Genomic DNA, 16,961 nt, shown 5'->3' on the forward strand with positions numbered 1-16,961 from the left:
GCCCACTCATCCAGCATCCTCTCCCAGCCAGCAAAGGAGCACTGCTTCCTTGAGCAAACTTTTTCTGAGCTATTGGAGGGGCTAGCACACCAAGGCTGGGCACTGGGGAAAAAGAGCCGTCTCCCTATCGCAGAACAGACTGAACCCCCGGGCATGCTCAGCAGGACCTGGGGTTCAGAGGCCATCCCCACTCATTGTCTGCCCTCCAGTGGCTGCAGGAAAAGGTGAGACTGGAAATTCCCAGGCACTGAGGTCTCCTCTGTCACATGGCTCTGCCTGCAACTTCTTTCTAGACTGGTCCTGGTTCCTCCCCATCAATGCCTCTCACCTTTGAAGTATCCTCCAAGTGGGCCAGGCCGCCAGACCAGTCCTTGCCACCCTCCAGCCAAGCTTGCTTCCAGCTCTCTCACTCCAAAAAGCATCCCACACTTTGCATCTTTCTGCACGTTTGCTAGGCCCCACCACCCTGCCTACTACCCTGAAGTCCTGACCTTCAAAGTTCCATCCTCTAGGATGTTTTCATGATTCAGTGAGAGGTGGGACTTCTGCTTTGAAGCCAAGCAACTAAAAATTTATCCATCCACCCATCTGTTTATTCACCCACTGAGATTCCACCCAGCTGAGTATCCATCCCTCAGAGCACCCACCTGCCCATCCACCCATTCTTTCATCCGTACATTCACCACCCATTTGTCCATCCAACTAACAAATTCTTGACCATAGAACCATAGACTAATAGAGCAGAAAGGAACACTGGAGCTGCTCTAGATTATTCTTTCACTACTTATTAACTGGATGGTATTGGAAAAATAAATTAATCTCTCTGGGCCATTTATTTCTTCATCTGTAAAATGGGGATAATCTCTAACCCATCTGCCTCACTGAGCTGTCATAAGGCACACTGCTTCAGCAATTATTCACTAATTCTTTATTATGCAACAGGCGCTGTCATTACTTGAGCTGGTCCTTGTCCTCTAAGAAGTTACCACTGACTCAGGAGACATGTGACCTCACTAGGGCAGCTGTATCAAGGGCCTGGGAAGTCAGACAGGAAAAGTTTTCTGGGAGCACAAAGGACAGTGCAAGCTCTACCAGGAGGCTCCACAAAGGAGGGGCCATCCACAAAGGAGATGGCCTTGAAGGATAGATCCGGTTCAGATATGCAGAGGTGGAATAAAACGTTTTCTTGCTGGAGGGGACAGAATAAGCAAAGGCAGCACGGCAGGGAGGCTAGAGCCTGTGGGGGGTGGCTGATGTGCCTGGAGGCCGAAGGTGGGCAGTCTGGAAAGGCAGGACGGGGTGGGATTCCCAACATAACAGGGCTTGGAAAGGTCTTTACTCAGCAAGCTAGGACAAATCCCAGTAATTCCTAACTCCGAGGCTTCTACTCAAATCCCCAGACTGTCAGACATGAAAAAATATCTGCTTGGTGACAGCCAGGCCTCAGGAGACATGATTCCTGCTGCCTAGCAGGAAAGCCAGCGCCTGGCATTTCTGACTTTTGTGCCACTAAATAGATCACTGGTGACTGTGGTTCACGACCCTGAGGCCCATGGAGCCACCAGACAAGGCTTCCATGGCCTCCCTCCTGTCTCTGTGGCTCAGCCAAGGCCTCGCTCTACCAGCTTCCCCGGGGAATCTGAACCCAGGGCCCGGATGACAACGGTGCACCAGTGAGCCAGACCCAATCCCTGGTCAGTGTTTCTGTGTGCCAGGCACCATGCTAGGGGCTTTACCCATCTTTGCTCTTCTGAGACTCACCATTGCCTGTGAGGCTTAAACTGTCATCCCCATTTCACGCGGGAGGAAACTGAGGCTCAGCAAGACATCAGCTGCCTGAGTCCACAAGGAGACGGAGGGAGACCACCCCCAGGCTGGCTGGGTCCCAAGGCCTGTGCTCTCTCTTCTATCCCTTCCCCCTCCCCACACTCCCCTGCCCTTGAGAGCCCAGTTTCCTCCCACACACAACCCTATGCTGAACCATATTTTCTCCTTCACAGATTATCTGCCTCCGGTCTGAGCAGGTTCTCCCTACATCCCTGAGAGGCAGGCGATGCCATCAGGCACATTTTACAGATAAGGAAACTGAGGCCCAGAAAGGCAAGGGCGTCGCCCAGGTGTGTCGGCCACTAAGGGCCCAGTGAGGAGCACCCACGGCAACGTTGGGGGAAGCACGCTGCTCAAGGCCAGCTCTCAGCAAACGACAGCCACGTGGACCTCCAAGAACCTGGTCCTCTGCCCTCAGCCCAGGGCTCTGGCTATCCCAGGTGGCCCAGCAGGTGACTGTGTTCCTCTCAGCTGCTCAGAGAGCCCCTGAGGTCCAGCATGAAAAATTCATATCTAAGTGGCAAGAAGTTGGCCTTGCTGGGCAGCTGCAGTCTGAATGGTGACACGGCTCAAGGGGAGTCAAGCTTCCCGACTCCGCCACTTGTGTGGGCAGAGACGGTCCCAGGGGCCCACCCTGGTGATCCCCATCAGAGCCTCCCCAGTTACAGCAACACCCTTTGAAGACCTTGTGCTCATATTCTCAGAACCATCCAAGTTCTGAGTGTCTGCAGAAGCATCCTAGAAAGATGTCTCATCTGCCCAATGGTGATAACAGTGTGCAATCTGGACACCTCCATGTGTGCATATCTTATTTGATGCTCGCAACTGTCCTTTGAAGTAGGGACTCTGCTTATCACTACTTTGCAATGACTGAGACTTCCAGAGGACAAGCATGCTGCCCATGGTCACAAAGCTGATTGTCAGCAAAGCCAGGTTTGGACCCAGGCAGTCTGGCTCTAGTCTGCCTGTAACCACTGCACTAACAATCTCCTGTCAGGAGGGTAGTGAGACCCAGGTGATTGCCACGAGAGCTATATAATAGACAGGGTGGCAGGACCATTGCCAGGCAGGGCCTCTTACCTTCTGGCTCCATCACCAACTTCTCTCCAGTCCCAGGCTCACCTCAGAGAACAGCCCACACACCCACCCTCCCACCCCCCAGCCTGGTGGCAGCCCTGTGTGGCCCCACTATCTCCCCCTGGGCACAGCTGGCTTTTTTCGGGGAGAGAACATAGTTCCCCTATTATGGTCAGGAGGAGCCCCCTCCTTTGAAGCCCAGCTCCCTAGAGGTTCCAAGTGTGTGACCCCTCTGGCTGCGGAAGAGGAGGGTAGAGTAGTGCAAAGGTGAACACAGCCAAGCACTGGGCTGGCACACTCAGGGAACCCATAGGGCAGCCACAGGGACAGCCCCCACTGTGTCAGGAGCCCAGTGGGGCTTTGGGCGCTTTGCTCTTTCTGACCTACCACTCTCCCCTGGGGCCCACCTTTTTCCTGCCTTGCACCCCTGGCACTGGCCCCCTGGCCATGCCTTGACCCCCAGGCACGCTCCTGCTCAGGGCATTTGCACTTCTCAGTCCCTCTGTTAACCTCCCTCAAATCCCTCACCTGCTCAGTGACGCTTTCCCCACCACCTCCTGCACTCCCTAGGCCCCTTCCCTGCTTGATGCATCTCCATAGCACGTACCACCATCTCACAAGCCATGTGTTTTATGCATTCATTTCTTTCTTTTCATTCTTCCTGCACTAGAATGCAAACTTCTTGAAGGCAAGGATTTTCCACTGCTTCATTCTTTGCTCTATCCCAGCCTCTAGAGCAAAGCCTGCCACATAGTTGGTGCTCAAGAAATACTTGTTGAATGTATGGATGGATGGATGGATGGAGGGATAGATGGAGAGATGCATGCTAAGAGCAGCTCCTGGCAGGGAACTATTCACAGGTTGTCCTTATGTGCAGAGGAGGGGACTGGCGAGAAAAGTCCCTTCCTGCCCTGTGGAGAGGGAAGGAACAAGGTGGGGTGAGGGGCATCAGGGTGGTGGGCAGTGGCCTTGTGGGCAGGAACCAGAGCCAGGGTGAATCAGAAGCAGAGCTGCAAGGCCAGCAGGGATGGGGTCTGAGTCTGGCCAGGGTAGAAGGGGCATCCAAGGCCCTACACAGGCTTGAGAAATCTTCATTTGGCCACCGTGGCCCAGGTCAAGGCAGCATCTTAGCCTGAGGGCCCCTGAGCCCAGCTGTCCAGGCTGCCCTCGCTAATATTAGTCTGTTTACACCCAGCGTGGCCTCAGCCTGGTGGGAAAACCCAGTTCCAAAGTAGGCACCACCCACTGGCATCAACAGGAGCCCCTGGCCCCCAGCCCACAGGCTCCAGCTGCCCCTTAGGTCCGCCTGGCACCCTGCTGCCACTCCTCCCTGTGCCTGAGCATCCCTTTAAAGGAGAGATATTTCAGCACCCCAAGCTGTGATGCATGACTCCTGCCCTCCAGCGCCACCACACTGGCACACTTGTCAGCATCTTACGTCCCCATGCTTGGCTCTGCAGCAGAGGCTGACGTCAATGGCCCTTCCTCTCACCTGCAGGCCCAAGATCCATCATCCATCTCCCTCATTCCCCACTACACCTGGGGAGGGAGGCACTGCCCATTACAGCAGATGGAGAGACTGAGGCTCAGAGGACTGAGGCTCGTGACACAGGGTGAGTTCAAGGCAGAACCAAGACAGAATCCAGGTCCACCTCCCAGGGTGACTGCTGATATCAGATCCATGGGAGACAGACTCTGGAAGAAGGGGCCCCACAGGCCAAGGTAGGGGAGGTGACCCCTAGAAGAGGTATTTGGAAGGAGAATCAGGAGCTAAAAGAAAGAAGCAGATGGTGGCACAGGTGAGGGTTTGTATCTTCTTTACCACCAAAAGGTGGTAAAGAGAAGATAATGGAACCCACAATAATTAAGCATTTATTATGTTCCCAGCTCTGGGCTAAGTGCTTAACACATTTAATCCTCTCAAATTCCCTGTAAATCACGTACTATTATTATCCCTCTCTTGATGCACAGACAGGTTAGGTAACTTCTCTGCGATCACACAAGAAAATACTAGGGCTGGGATTCAAGTAAGGGCTGTCTGGCTCCAGGGGCGGTCGAATAGGAGAGAACTGAGCTCCAAAATGTTGCCAAGGTCATGTAGCCAGGAGGTGTGGAGCTGGTGGTAAAGTCCACATCTTAGGTCTTTGTGAGGAAGAGTCTGTTTTGAAAGCCATCAGCTAATGCCTCAAACTTCCTGCAAACACAGCTGATAGAGGAAGGGACACTGAGACAGGAGAGGGAAGGGAATGGATGGGCAGGGAAGGAGATGGGGAAGGAGAGGTAGAAAAAGAACACAGCTGGCCTTCAGGAGGAACCAAGCCCCAGGAGAAGTCTGGCTTGGGACGAGACTGGACCAAGTGGGACTCAGGAACTCGGTGGCCCAACTTGGCCATCCTAATGTCAGCTTGTGCCTCCTGGTTTGGGGGAATGGTTGCTTAGTCTTTGAGCTCTGGTTGGGCGGCAGCTGGGCTGACTCAGCGTGAAGGAGGAGTCTGGAGAGACGGAGGGGTCAGGATGTGTAGAGCCCTCATCTGGCCCTGGTGACACTGGCAGGCAGAGCCCTGCCCTGACTGCGATGAGGCCCCCGGCTGGGACAAAAGAAAGGATGGAGTTGAGAGTATGGGGCACACCTCGCACTGCCCCAGCCTCTGCCTGTTTATCCCTGCTCCAGGCTTGGGGGTGGAGGATCATGTTCCCAGGTAAGGCAAGGAAGGAGGGAGGCCTGCCCGTAGCAGGTGCAAAGACATGGTGCCAATGTCTGTCCTAGGACTGGAACCCAGGACCCCTCATTCTTTCTTTCAACACTGTGTGCCCGGCCCTGTTCTGGGTACCAGGAAGAGAGCAATGGATAAAAGAGGCCAAAGTCCCTGCCCTCACGGAGCTTACATTCTAGGGGGTGGGGTGGGGGACACAAACAATAAACAAGGTAAATAAGTAAAATATGTAGTAGGTTATATGGTGGTCAATATGAGAGAAACAGTTAAGCAAGAAAGGGGAAGGGAATGGGGAGGGTGTAATCTGAGATGACATCTGAGAACAGCCGAGAAGGGGGTGAGAGAGTGACTACCAAAAACATAAACAGTGCGCAAGGAGGGCAGAAAGACTGAGTGGGACAGAGGCAGGAGAGGATAAGGGGGACAGGTGGGGGAGCTCATGGGGAACCATATACGTCTCTTGAGGATTTTGGATTCTCTGAGACCGAAGCTAACTGAGCAGAGAGGTGACTTGGTCTGACCAGCATTTTCACAGGATTGCTCCTAACCGCTAGATGGAGAAGAGACGGGAGAAAAGGGAGGAAGCAGGGATGACAGCTGGGAGGCCCTATGCAACAATCCCGGGCAGAGAAGACGGCAGCTTCACCCAAGGGTGATGAGATGAGGTCGGATGCTGGTATGCTTTTAAAGTGGAGCCAGCAGGATTTGCTGATGCGAGAGAGCTCAAGAGGAGTCCAGGATGATTCCAAGGTGAGCAACTGGAAGGACGCAGCGGCCACTTACTGAGATGGGACCTCGCCCCCAGGCCCAAGCACCCTGCCCCCAGCAAAGACCAGAATCACTCATGAAGCTCTGGCAACCTGCACACACCCATCCAGCCCTCTTTGGTCCCAACACTTCCCCTCCACCGGGAACTCTTGCCAACATCAGCACTTTGGAGACGTTAATGAGCATGTGAATCATCCGGAGAGTGCAGAGCATGTTAAAATGCGGATTCTGAATCAGGATGTCTGGGGTGAGGCCTGAAATTCCTCGTCTCTATAAGTGCGCAGGTGAAGTTGCTGCTGCTGGTCAGAGGACCACACTTGGTGTATGAGAACCCAGGTGTCCCAGGCCCCACTGCGGGACCCTCCCTGGCTGAGCATTAGCATGACCTGGGGGTGGAGCAAACATCCCGACTCCTCCCAGATCTAGGAATTGAATTCCAAGTAACTCTGAGGGTCAGCCAGGGGTGGGAGTCCCCCAGGAACCACCATGGCAGTCCCCAGGCAGCCACTGCAAACCCCTACCCCAGCCCTGGCCCCATCTAACACTGCACCCCTCTCCACAGCACCCCTGCACCCCTGCAGTTAGCCCCATCGCTCCTACTCCAGTTCCTGGAGCCAGCACGGTACAGCACTCCACCCCACCCCTGCCCCCAAGTGCACCTTTCTGCAACCATCTGAGGGCAGACAGTGGGGAGAAGGGCCACCCCTGGGCCTGAGCGAGCACACCTAGGGAGTTGGAGCCCACAGGCCTGTGCTCAGAGAGCTGGGTAGTCGGTTATGCCCACTGAGGGCTCCTCCAGGTGCCCAGCGCCAGTGCTGGCCCCAGACAGATATGTGGTGACTTTGCCTTGAACAAATGAGTGAGAACAGGTCGAAGAAGGCTGAATGACCTTCGTCAGACACCCTTCTCCGGTGCTCCATACCCCCTTGCCAGGAGCGCTCACAAGTGTCCTGGAGGGGAACAGGTGGAGGATACGGATGCAGAGATGGGGAAGGTCTCACGGGGCTCCCACGGCTACTTTGGGAAGCAGAAGCCTGGAATGTCAGAGCTGGAAAGGGACTTAGCAGGCACTGAGAATGACTATATTTGTCTATTTTTTCCAGGTAGAGAAACTACAGCCTGAAAGGGTGACGGGACTTGCCCCAGGTAGCCTGGATGGTTTAGTGACCTGGCTATAGATCTTGCTCTGGCCCAGCTCCCTGATGCCCACAACCAGCTTTGCCTGGGGCCTCATCTATCCGCACACCCGGGCCAGTCCCTAATCACGAGGGCCTCTGTCCCCAGCCCCTGGTCTCCAGAGCTCAAACTCAGAGGTCTGGTGGCTCCGTGCCCAACCAGACCCCTGGCTCCCAAAGGAGGAGGTCGGCAAGGTCCGGAGCAGCCAGGCTAGGCTTTAGGGAGCTGGACCCTGAGGGGCAGATTTTCACATTCAGCAAACAACAGAGAGGGCACTGCAGGGAAGAGAACGGAATGGACAAAATCCTGGAGGCTGGAATTAGGGATGAAGATGAGGAGCCTGGCAGAAGGGAGCAGCGGGAGACGTGGCCATGTTCCAGAGCAGAAGGCCTCGAGTGCCGAGCTGAGGGGGAGCCAGCATTCCGACCATGCAGCATCTCGGTCCTCCCCAAACCCTCTGCCATTTCCCTCCAGGCCAGATGGAGCCCCAAGGTCTTTATGGATTTGGAGGGAGGACAGTTGAGGCACCTTCTGGAAATCTTCCTTGGGACTGCCAGAGCACTCCCTCAGCCTGGCCAGGCCCCGGCCCTCACCTGCCACTGGTGGAGGGGCCAGAACTTGATGAGCAGGATCCCTGGACCAGTTGTTGGGAAAGGCTATGTGGTGGGGCAGGCAGGGAACCAGATGGAAATCCAAGCCACCATCCCTGGAACATCTACAGGAGGAGGTGCCGTGCAGTGGATATGGTGCTGGGGGAATGCTGGTGTCAGACAGCCAGTCAAGGCTGGCTCTCCCTCTCATGAGCTAAGTGACCTTGGAGACGTTACTTAACCTCCTGAGCCTCAGTGGCCTCGTCTGTAGCACTGGCATGATTGTAATAATGCAACCCCAGAGGCGTTTTATGAGAATTAAGCGGTAATATGTATATCATGCCCTTGAGACAGTGTCTGAAATGTAGTTAGAGCTTTAGCAAACAGTAGCCCTTGGCGTCATGATTCAAGGAAGGAGAGGCGTTCTGGAAAACCCTGCTTGGGGAATGCTGAGAACAGGATTTGGACCTAGTCTGGGTTGTCTGGCCTCAGGAGGTTTCAACTAGCTGTATGGGGCCCTGGGAGGGGAGAGAGGAAGAGAGGTGAGAGGGCAGATAACCGGGAGAGGAGGTAGTCACTTACTCTACCTCCCTCATGGGAGGAAACAAATGGGAGTAGGTAAGAGGAGAAGAGCAGGGCCAAGTGGAGTTTGGTTTTCTTTTTAAACCGAGGGTCAAAAGAAACACAGATGGCCGAGCTGGGACTGAGAGGCCTGGGCTGTGAGTGAGAATCTCGCTGATTCTTGGAGGTCTCAGACAGGTGTCTTCCCCTCTCTGCACCTGTTTCTCCTCCACTGGGTGACAGCAGTGGTGAGAGGAACCCTGGGAGCACTCATCACTCACCAAAAGTCCTGCGCACTGTGAAAGGTGGCTGCTTCCTCCCAAGTGGTTCCCCTGAGTAAAGAATCTTCTCAGTGGAGCTTCTCGAGCCCTCCTTGTTCTCTAAGTCTGCACCCAGAGATGGGGCACTCGGGCTAGGGTGGTGGCTAGGCTGGCCCGGGGGCTGATGGGAGGGAGGTGGCGGCTCAAGGCCTTGACCTTTTGATCCAGAGCAAATGCACTGGTCATGGGACCGCTCAGAATAGCCAGAGACACTATATTCAGCTGTCATGGGAGGCCCTGAGATCCCCAGCCTGGGAAGCAGGCCCTGGGAGGAGCCCCCCAGGCCCCCTCCCCCACCTCTAAGACAATCTTCCAGTCCCCTCCAAAGCTCCTGGCAGATGTCATACCTCCTGCCCCGAGTCAGGAAGCACAGACTCGTCCCTAGGATGCAAGACTTCACACACTCTACAGCGATGTGACATGAAGCATCCACTAAGCCAGGAGTTAGGAGACCTGGGTTCCTGAACCAGCCTCCCAGCTCTCATGCTCACATATGATCTTGAGTAAAGCCCTCTTCTCTAGACCTCAGCCTAGATATAATAACTCCTATTATTCTGAGTACACAAGAAGCTTCAAGTCTGGAGGGGGAGACAAACCTGAATCAAGCAAAGCCACTATGAACATTTTATTACACATTAGATAGTTTCTCCAAAGGGAATGTCGCTGGTTCTGAACCCCAACCTGGCCTCTGGGGTCCAAGAAGGCATCCCTGAGAAAATGATATCTGAGGTGGGATGAGAAGGGTAAACATGGATTCCCTGTTCCAGGGAGAACAGCACATGCAAAGGCCCTGGGACAGGGAGAACCTGGTGTACGTGAGAAACTGAAAGGAGGCCAGGACGGCTGAGGCTCAGTGAGCAATGGGGAGAGCCAGGCCAGTGGAGAGGAAGGCAAGGCCTGGAAGGCCACTGATCTCACAGACACGTGAGTTGAAGAGACCCCTGTGGTTGCCGAATGGAGAATGAGCCGGAGGGGCCAGCCTGGAGGCAGGAGAGCAGTCAGGAGGCTGCTGGAGAGGTGGGTCTGAGGGAAACGATGGTGGCTTGGACCAGGATGGTGGACATGGAGATGGAAGGATGAGGATGGAGTCTAGAGATAATTGTGAAATAAAATGATAATACAACCAATAGGAGTAAGAACAGCAGCCAACATTTATTGAGCACTTACTGAATGCCAGGCCTTATGCTCAGGATTCTGTATGTACCATCTTGGTTAATCGTTACATCCACCCTCTGAGGTCAGTTCTATCATTATCCTCATGCTAGAAGTGAAGAGGCTTGTCTCTGACTAGGAGATGCCTGGTTTCTGATTCTCATTATTGGGGGGGGTGGGGGAAGCTAGAGTGCCATTCAAAGACATGAGGACACCCAGAAAAGGATCATGGGAAGGAGAAGAACACTGAATGGAGGACACACTGTGGAAAACACCGAACCCCTTCTCCACCACTCATGGGTCTCCTTCACACGTTCACATGACTCAAGGTGAGGGTCATGTACTGGGGTGGCTCTGAGGGGATGGGTGAGCTGCCTAGGAAGCCCCTGACAGCAACTCTGCTCCTATTGCCTCCATAAGCCAAGCCAAGACTCCAAGATCCCTGGATCAACTGGGACCCAAGAGGGAAAGAGAAGTTGGACTGGTCTCCAGCCTCCAGGTGAATTTCCTTCCCAGGGAGTTGAAGAAGATTAAGATTTGGGTCTGTGTCAGTGTCTCCCAAAGTGGTGGGGGCAACACAGACATAGGGTTAGAAGAGAGGTGAATGGTAGGGTGGACAGAGGTGGACCTTCCCCAGCTCAGGGACCATTGGCACGTTCTTGTCATGCGGAAGGTCAAGTGACTTTGGGGGACAGATGTCATCACACACACAGCAAGGGACATCCTCTGGCCTACAGCACGGAACCACCCTTGGCCATGACCTGACACAGAATAAGGCTCTTGATACAAATCACAGACAAAAGCCAAGGGCCTCAGACAAGCTGACCGCCAAAGAAGGGAAGAGGGCAGGTTTCAAGTCAGGGCTGCCAGGCTGCTGCAACACAGCCCTGCCCTGCTGTCACACCTCTGTGGCTTTGCATGCTTGACTGCCCATCCCCTGCCATCTGCCTGGCCCATTCCTACTTGCTCCTCATCACTTGCCCCAACATTACCTCCTCTGGGACAGTTCTTCCATTCCACTCCCAGGCTGGATTCAGGCAGAATTTTGTGCTCCACGGCCCCAGGAAGCTTCTTTACCACCCTTACCACATAGTATCATCCTCCTCTTTATCTTACGTGTGCCTTTGGCACTAACCCCCACCCCTGACCCCCTCAGGCTGGGTGCCCAGGAAAACACAGAAGAGAGAGGCCAGGGAACCAGCTGTTCCAGCTGGTATTGTCACCCCTGAAGGGCTCAGCTGGGACCTCCCACCCCTGACAAGTAGCCTCTACTTGCAGGGCCACCACCAAAGCTTGGGGTGGGGTGGCAGCTTCTCAGGGGATAGTGACCTCACCACTTCATCCACAAACCGACTACTGGCCTGGGCTAGAACAGTATTTCTACTGAAGATGGGAAATGAGGAGCAAAACCCCTCACCAAGGCAGCTCTAAATCCCAGGACATGGAGACAGAAGTCAGGAAGCTGGTCTGAAGTTTCATCTTCCTCGAGGTACACTCACACACAGCCACATACATGGTTTCTTTCACACACAAGCACACATAGCAACATTGACACACAAGCCCAGGGTCTCACACACACAACACACATGGTCACACACAGGCCTTCACACGCACAACCTCATGTACAGTATCTGTGTTACACACAGCCTCACACACACACAATCTGTCACATGAGGACATCCCCCCACATTCAGCCTCACACATGATGGTCTCACACACACAGCTTCCCCCTCCCAACATGCAACCCCACATGCAGAGCTTCACAGATAAAGTCTCACACATACCACACACAGCAACTCACCTGGAGCCGCTCACACGCTCCCAGAATCTCTCACACACGCACGCAGCATTTCTCTTACACACAGCCTCTCCCTCCTTCTTATATACGCACTCTCTCCCACACAGCCTCATGCTCACACGCAAGTCCATCTCTCAAAGCACACAGGATCTCTCTTACATTCACATGGAATTTCTCTGACACGGAGTCTCTCACACACTCACAGAATCTCTCACATGATCAGCCTCACCACACACACAAACATACACATAGTTTCACTCACACATTTCTATTCTCACACACAGTCTTTCTCTCACACACACATGAAGAGTCTTTCACACCCACACAAAATCTCTTTTTCACACACAGATTCTCTCTCACACACATATAGCTTTTCTTTCACACGTAGATACAATATTATACACATACAGGACTCTGGCCCAGAATCTAGAATAAAAACTTAAATCCTGACCCACCAATTTGAGGAGGCCTGGGGCCCAGTGTGGGGGAGGGGTAAACAAAGGTGACAGCAGCGGCGGAGCAAAATGGAGGGAGGGAGGGCAGGAGGGAGGGCAGGCGGCCGGGCTCTGCGCAGATGAGCTGCAGAGAGGCAGCGCAATGCAGCTCGGCCAGCCGGGCAGGCGGGCGGCAGGTAGCCTAGGTTCTAATTCGGGCTCTTCTCTCAGTTCCTGTGTGTCCTTGGGCAGGTCCCTCCTCTGGACCTCAGTGTCCTCATCTGTCACCGAAGGGGGTTGGAAGGGACCACCGCAGTTTCTGTGGGGCTAATGGGGAAAGAAGGTGGCACAGGCTGGTGGGGGGGCACATGCCAAAACCCACCTCCATCCCTCCCCCTCTCCCCCACTGCCCAGCTTTCCCCTGGGTCCTCTCTTCAGTGAACATTCACTAGAAAGAATCAAGACTTTTCTGTAAGGTTGTGAACACCAATAAGACTGCAAACCACATTAGCTGGTCCCTCTGTCCCCAATGGGTGAAGGCCACTCTCTAGCCTAGGAATGTTGGGTGGGAGGAGATGGTCAGGGGAGAGAGCTAGAACATGCCCTGTGTCACCCCTGCCTGCCCTGAAGCTTAGGGACAATGGTCAGTGCTCTAAAGCTGAGCGCAAGCAGGGAAGGGTGGGGGTGAGGAACTCAACCTCTTGCTAGAGAGCCAGCAGGCTGAGAGGACAATGAGGAAGTTTGGCCTACCCCTTGCTTCCTGAGCCAAGGAAGGGGAGGGGGAGAAGGAAGATGATGCCATCCAAGGTCAAAAGCAGGCTGAATGGGCAGCTGCTCTAGCCCAGGCCTTTATCCAGCATGCCCACCCCCCTACCCCCAACATGTGCTGGTTCAACCTCCCAGTCCCCCTCCTCCAACCCTCCCCACACCTCAGCCACAGTCTCCAGTTACATAATCCTCTGGCTGAGGGGCCCTGTGTCAGGAGAAGGGAGGGGAGGGGAGTCCACTCTAGGAAAGGGAGGGAGCTGGTGGCCAGCTCAGGGGAGGATGGGGCCCCCAGGAGACCTGGGTTCTAGTCCTGCTGGGTCTCTGCATCCCTGGATGACCTTGGAAGGGTCCTCAGTAGCAAAACGAGAGGCCTGGCTCTCTCCCTATTACCCCTCCCCCACCAAACAAATGTACGCGCATGTTCTAGTATTCGAGGTATAAAATTCTGATCTGCCCCCCCTCCCCCGCCAAGAACATTTGAGTGTTTTATCCAAGTAATAAATCAACCAGGCCTGTGCCTGAATAGAGCTTTTCTCTGCCTTATGGGGGCATCAGTGTCTCCCATGTCCTCTTCCCCCACTGGTCCTCTGCAAACATTATTGCCCCTTCCCCATGCCCATGGCTCTGGTTGCCTCTAGTGGGCAGGAAGAAAGAGATGTGGAGGAAAAAATGCCAGCAGGGCCAAGACACTAGTTTGCCTAGTAGGGGAGTTGGGGGTGGAGGGTGGCTCACAGATGGAGGAGGGCCTCTGCTTTAAATTCCCAACTGGGCTGAGCTCTGCCCCTCCTCCTCCCCCTCATGCTTTAGACCTTGCTCAGACCTCTGAGGACAGAGCTCAGCACAGGCCAGGGTGTCTCTCCTAGGGTAGGTGGCTGCTACCAGTGTCTCCCTTTTGGGATGATCAGTTACTGGTGGCCCAGCAGTGAAGACCCTTAGAGCTCACCAGGGCTCCACCCCCATTTTACAGATAAGGAAACTGATCCAGAGAGGCCATCTGAGGGACCACAGTCAGCAGCAGAGTGTCCTCTCTCCCTTGTAACAAGCTGCTGTCACTAAAGAGAAGTATCCAATGAAGACACGCCCACCTCTCACACATCTTCCCCTTGCAGGTTCCTCTTTAAAACTCTCGTCTTGCCGTGGACAGTTCCCAGAGTAAGCACACTCAGGAACCCAGTGGCCCCCTCCAACACCCTCCCCCTGTGACAACGAGGAAGGACACGCTGGGTTCCCAGAAGCAGGTCCCAGAGAGATCAACCCCCAACCCCATAACCCAGCCCTACACCATCAAACTATTAATTAACCACAAAGATTCCCCCTCCACCATCTGTCAGAATGACCTGAGGTTGCTTCCAGGGGAGGAGGCAGTACGTCTCAAGTCGTGGGCCAGGTCCCATGTCCTCTTCTGTGGGCCCTGGTGGGCTGCAGACACCCCTTCCCTGGTAGGGATCCCATCTTCCCACCCTGCACCACAATCTAGAAGGCAGTTATTCATCACACCTTCACAATGTACACCTGCAAAAACACAAATATGCACACAAAGCACTCATGCACAAACATACACATTTGCTTGCTCATAACCTTACATGCTTCACCCACCCAAATATACACCACCACACTTATATAAATATGCACACAATCTCTTCATACAAATACACCATTCATACCACTCATGCATATTAAATCTGGAAACAGACACATACATAGTCACCCTCACAAAGTCACCCCGTCTCTCTTACACACGTGCATATCCCCCCTCCCACCCTCCCCCACTCAGTACGGAATTCCCTGGGCGCCAATTCTCGAATGCACCCTTGCCCACGGGGAGGGAGAGGGCGCTGTCTCCCCCTCCCCGCCCTTCTGATGGAGCTGTCACTTACCCGCGCATAGCGGGAAGAGTAGGGGTCCTCAAAGAGCGCCCAGATACGCGGCTGCCAGCGACGCCAGAAGCCGCCCGTCCGTCCGTCCGGGGAGTCGCTGAGCGCCAGGCGCTTGGTCATTTCTAGCTCGTCCTCCCCGTCACCCGAGTCGCCAGGGCCGTCGGCGTCCGCGTCGTCCGCGCTGTTGTCCAAGGGCGCGCCGCCAAAGCTGTCGAGCGCCTCTTCGGCGTCGCGGTGCTGGCGGTACGTCATCCAGCAGCAGGGCTCCACGTCGGTCTCGTCAATGCCCCAGAAGGCCAGCTCCTCCTCGTAGAGAGGCCCACACACGTCGGCTGGGCAGTGCAGCTTGCCGGTGCGGTAGTAGTTCAGGATGTGCGCGAAGACGCCCGGGTGGCGGTCGAAGAAGAACTCGTCTGCTCGCGGGTCATAGTCGAAGTGGCTGTGGGCGTCGGGCTCGGCCAGCCAGGCGAGCCGCGTGCCGGGCAGCGTGCGCAGCGTCGAGCGGTACGTCTGGTGGCGCGTGCCGCCCACGTTGATCACGATGCGCTCGCTCTCGTCCCCTTGGCCCATCGCGGCGCCCCCTTAGGCATGGCGCGGCCCAGCGACACCCATGGGAGCAGCCGCCAGGGGGAGTCGGCGCCGGGGAGGGGGGCACGAGGCCTCCTCCCCCCTCCCCCCAGCCGTCGGGGGAGACAGAGGAGCGCGGCTCTGGCCACCCCAACGAGCGACCCAAGTCCCTTGGGGCGCTTTCTGTAGGGTGCCGGTCCAGGGGAGGGTGCGCGGGATCCTAAGGGTCTCCAGGCGCCAGGTGTGGGCAGGAGCTGGTCCGGCTGCGGAGGAGGCAGAGGAGGAAGGGAGGGGGCGGAGGGAGGGGGACGGCGCTCAGCGGCGAGCCCCGGGAGGAGGGGAAGGAGGGTGGGGAGGCCGGGCTCCGGTCCCCATCTCAGCGGGAAAATGGAGAAATCAACACAAAGCTTTGGGGGGCGGGGAGGAGGTCAACTGCTCCCGGCGCCGGGTAGATAGACCAGCCCCAGAATGGGGTGGGGAGAAGAGGGAGCCGAGATATCCGTGCTCCGCTGTGCGGTGACCGCCGCAGAGCGCTCTTGGCGCTGGCGCGGGGGAGATGGATGCCGGCTCCTTCCTCCCTGCGTGGCCCGGCGGCAGCTCGGGGCGCAGGGCGGGCTCCGGCCCCCTCCCTCTCTCCTTGCCTGGCTGCCTGCTCCCCCCGGCGGCGGGCGCGTTCGCCCGCCCTCCTCGCTCCTTCTCCCCGCCTCCCGGAGGAGATGACGGGCCCCTTGGGTAGGGGCTCCCAACGATGCTCGGTGCGGCCACCGCTGCGAGCAGCGCTGGGTGCGCTCTGGCTCTAGCTGGGGCTCCTCTGGGCTGCGCTCCGCCTCAAGGTCTGGCTCCGGCTGCGGTGCTGAAGGGACAGCTCCCGGGTGGTTGCGGAGCTGCTAGGGCTCTCCCTGCTGGGTTCGATCTGCGGGGCCGGCGGGCAGTGGTCTCCAGGTGCCTCTGAGCCCCGCTTCGGACAGGCGGTTGGCGCTGCCGATCCGAGGAGAGGGGGCTACGGCTGTCGGGCCCGAGAGGCAGAGGTGGCGAGAGCGGGCGCGGCAAGGAGAGGCCGGGGAGGCGAGGCGCGGAGCGGCCGCCGCCGCCGCCGCGACGCTGCTGCCGCCCGGGCTGCTCCTGGGCTCGCTAGCTCGCTCGCGCGGTCCGCGTCCAGCCAGCCGCTCTCCGGACACGGGTACACGGCCGCGCGCAGCCGCACTCGCCCCCGGAGGCAGGCGCCGCGCTGGGTCCTAAAAAGCCCTGATTCCGCGGCCCCCTCCCAGCCCAGCGCGGAGCCAGGCCTCCTTCAACCCCGGCGCTGGGGGCGCCCGCCCCGCACCGCTCCTG

The 16,961-nt window shown here is 56.3% G+C and overlaps 1 protein-coding gene across 3 annotated transcripts in view; it reads right to left on the reverse strand.

Annotated features, from left to right (window-relative positions):
• Positions 1–16,754, reverse strand: part of KCNC1 (potassium voltage-gated channel subfamily C member 1) — a 46,628-nt gene extending 29,874 nt beyond the window's left edge. For all 3 annotated transcript variants that reach the window (XM_037840134.1, XM_037840132.1, XM_037840133.1), the window contains exon 1: positions 15,063–16,754. In XM_037840134.1, coding sequence (XP_037696062.1) covers positions 15,063–15,632 — 570 coding nt within the window. In that variant the 5' untranslated portion in view covers positions 15,633–16,754. The remainder of the gene's footprint in view (positions 1–15,062) is intronic.
• Positions 16,755–16,961: the final 207 nt, after the last annotated feature.

This window comes from Choloepus didactylus, chromosome 6 (genome assembly GCF_015220235.1).
Source record: "Choloepus didactylus isolate mChoDid1 chromosome 6, mChoDid1.pri, whole genome shotgun sequence".
NCBI lineage: Eukaryota > Metazoa > Chordata > Mammalia > Pilosa > Megalonychidae > Choloepus > Choloepus didactylus.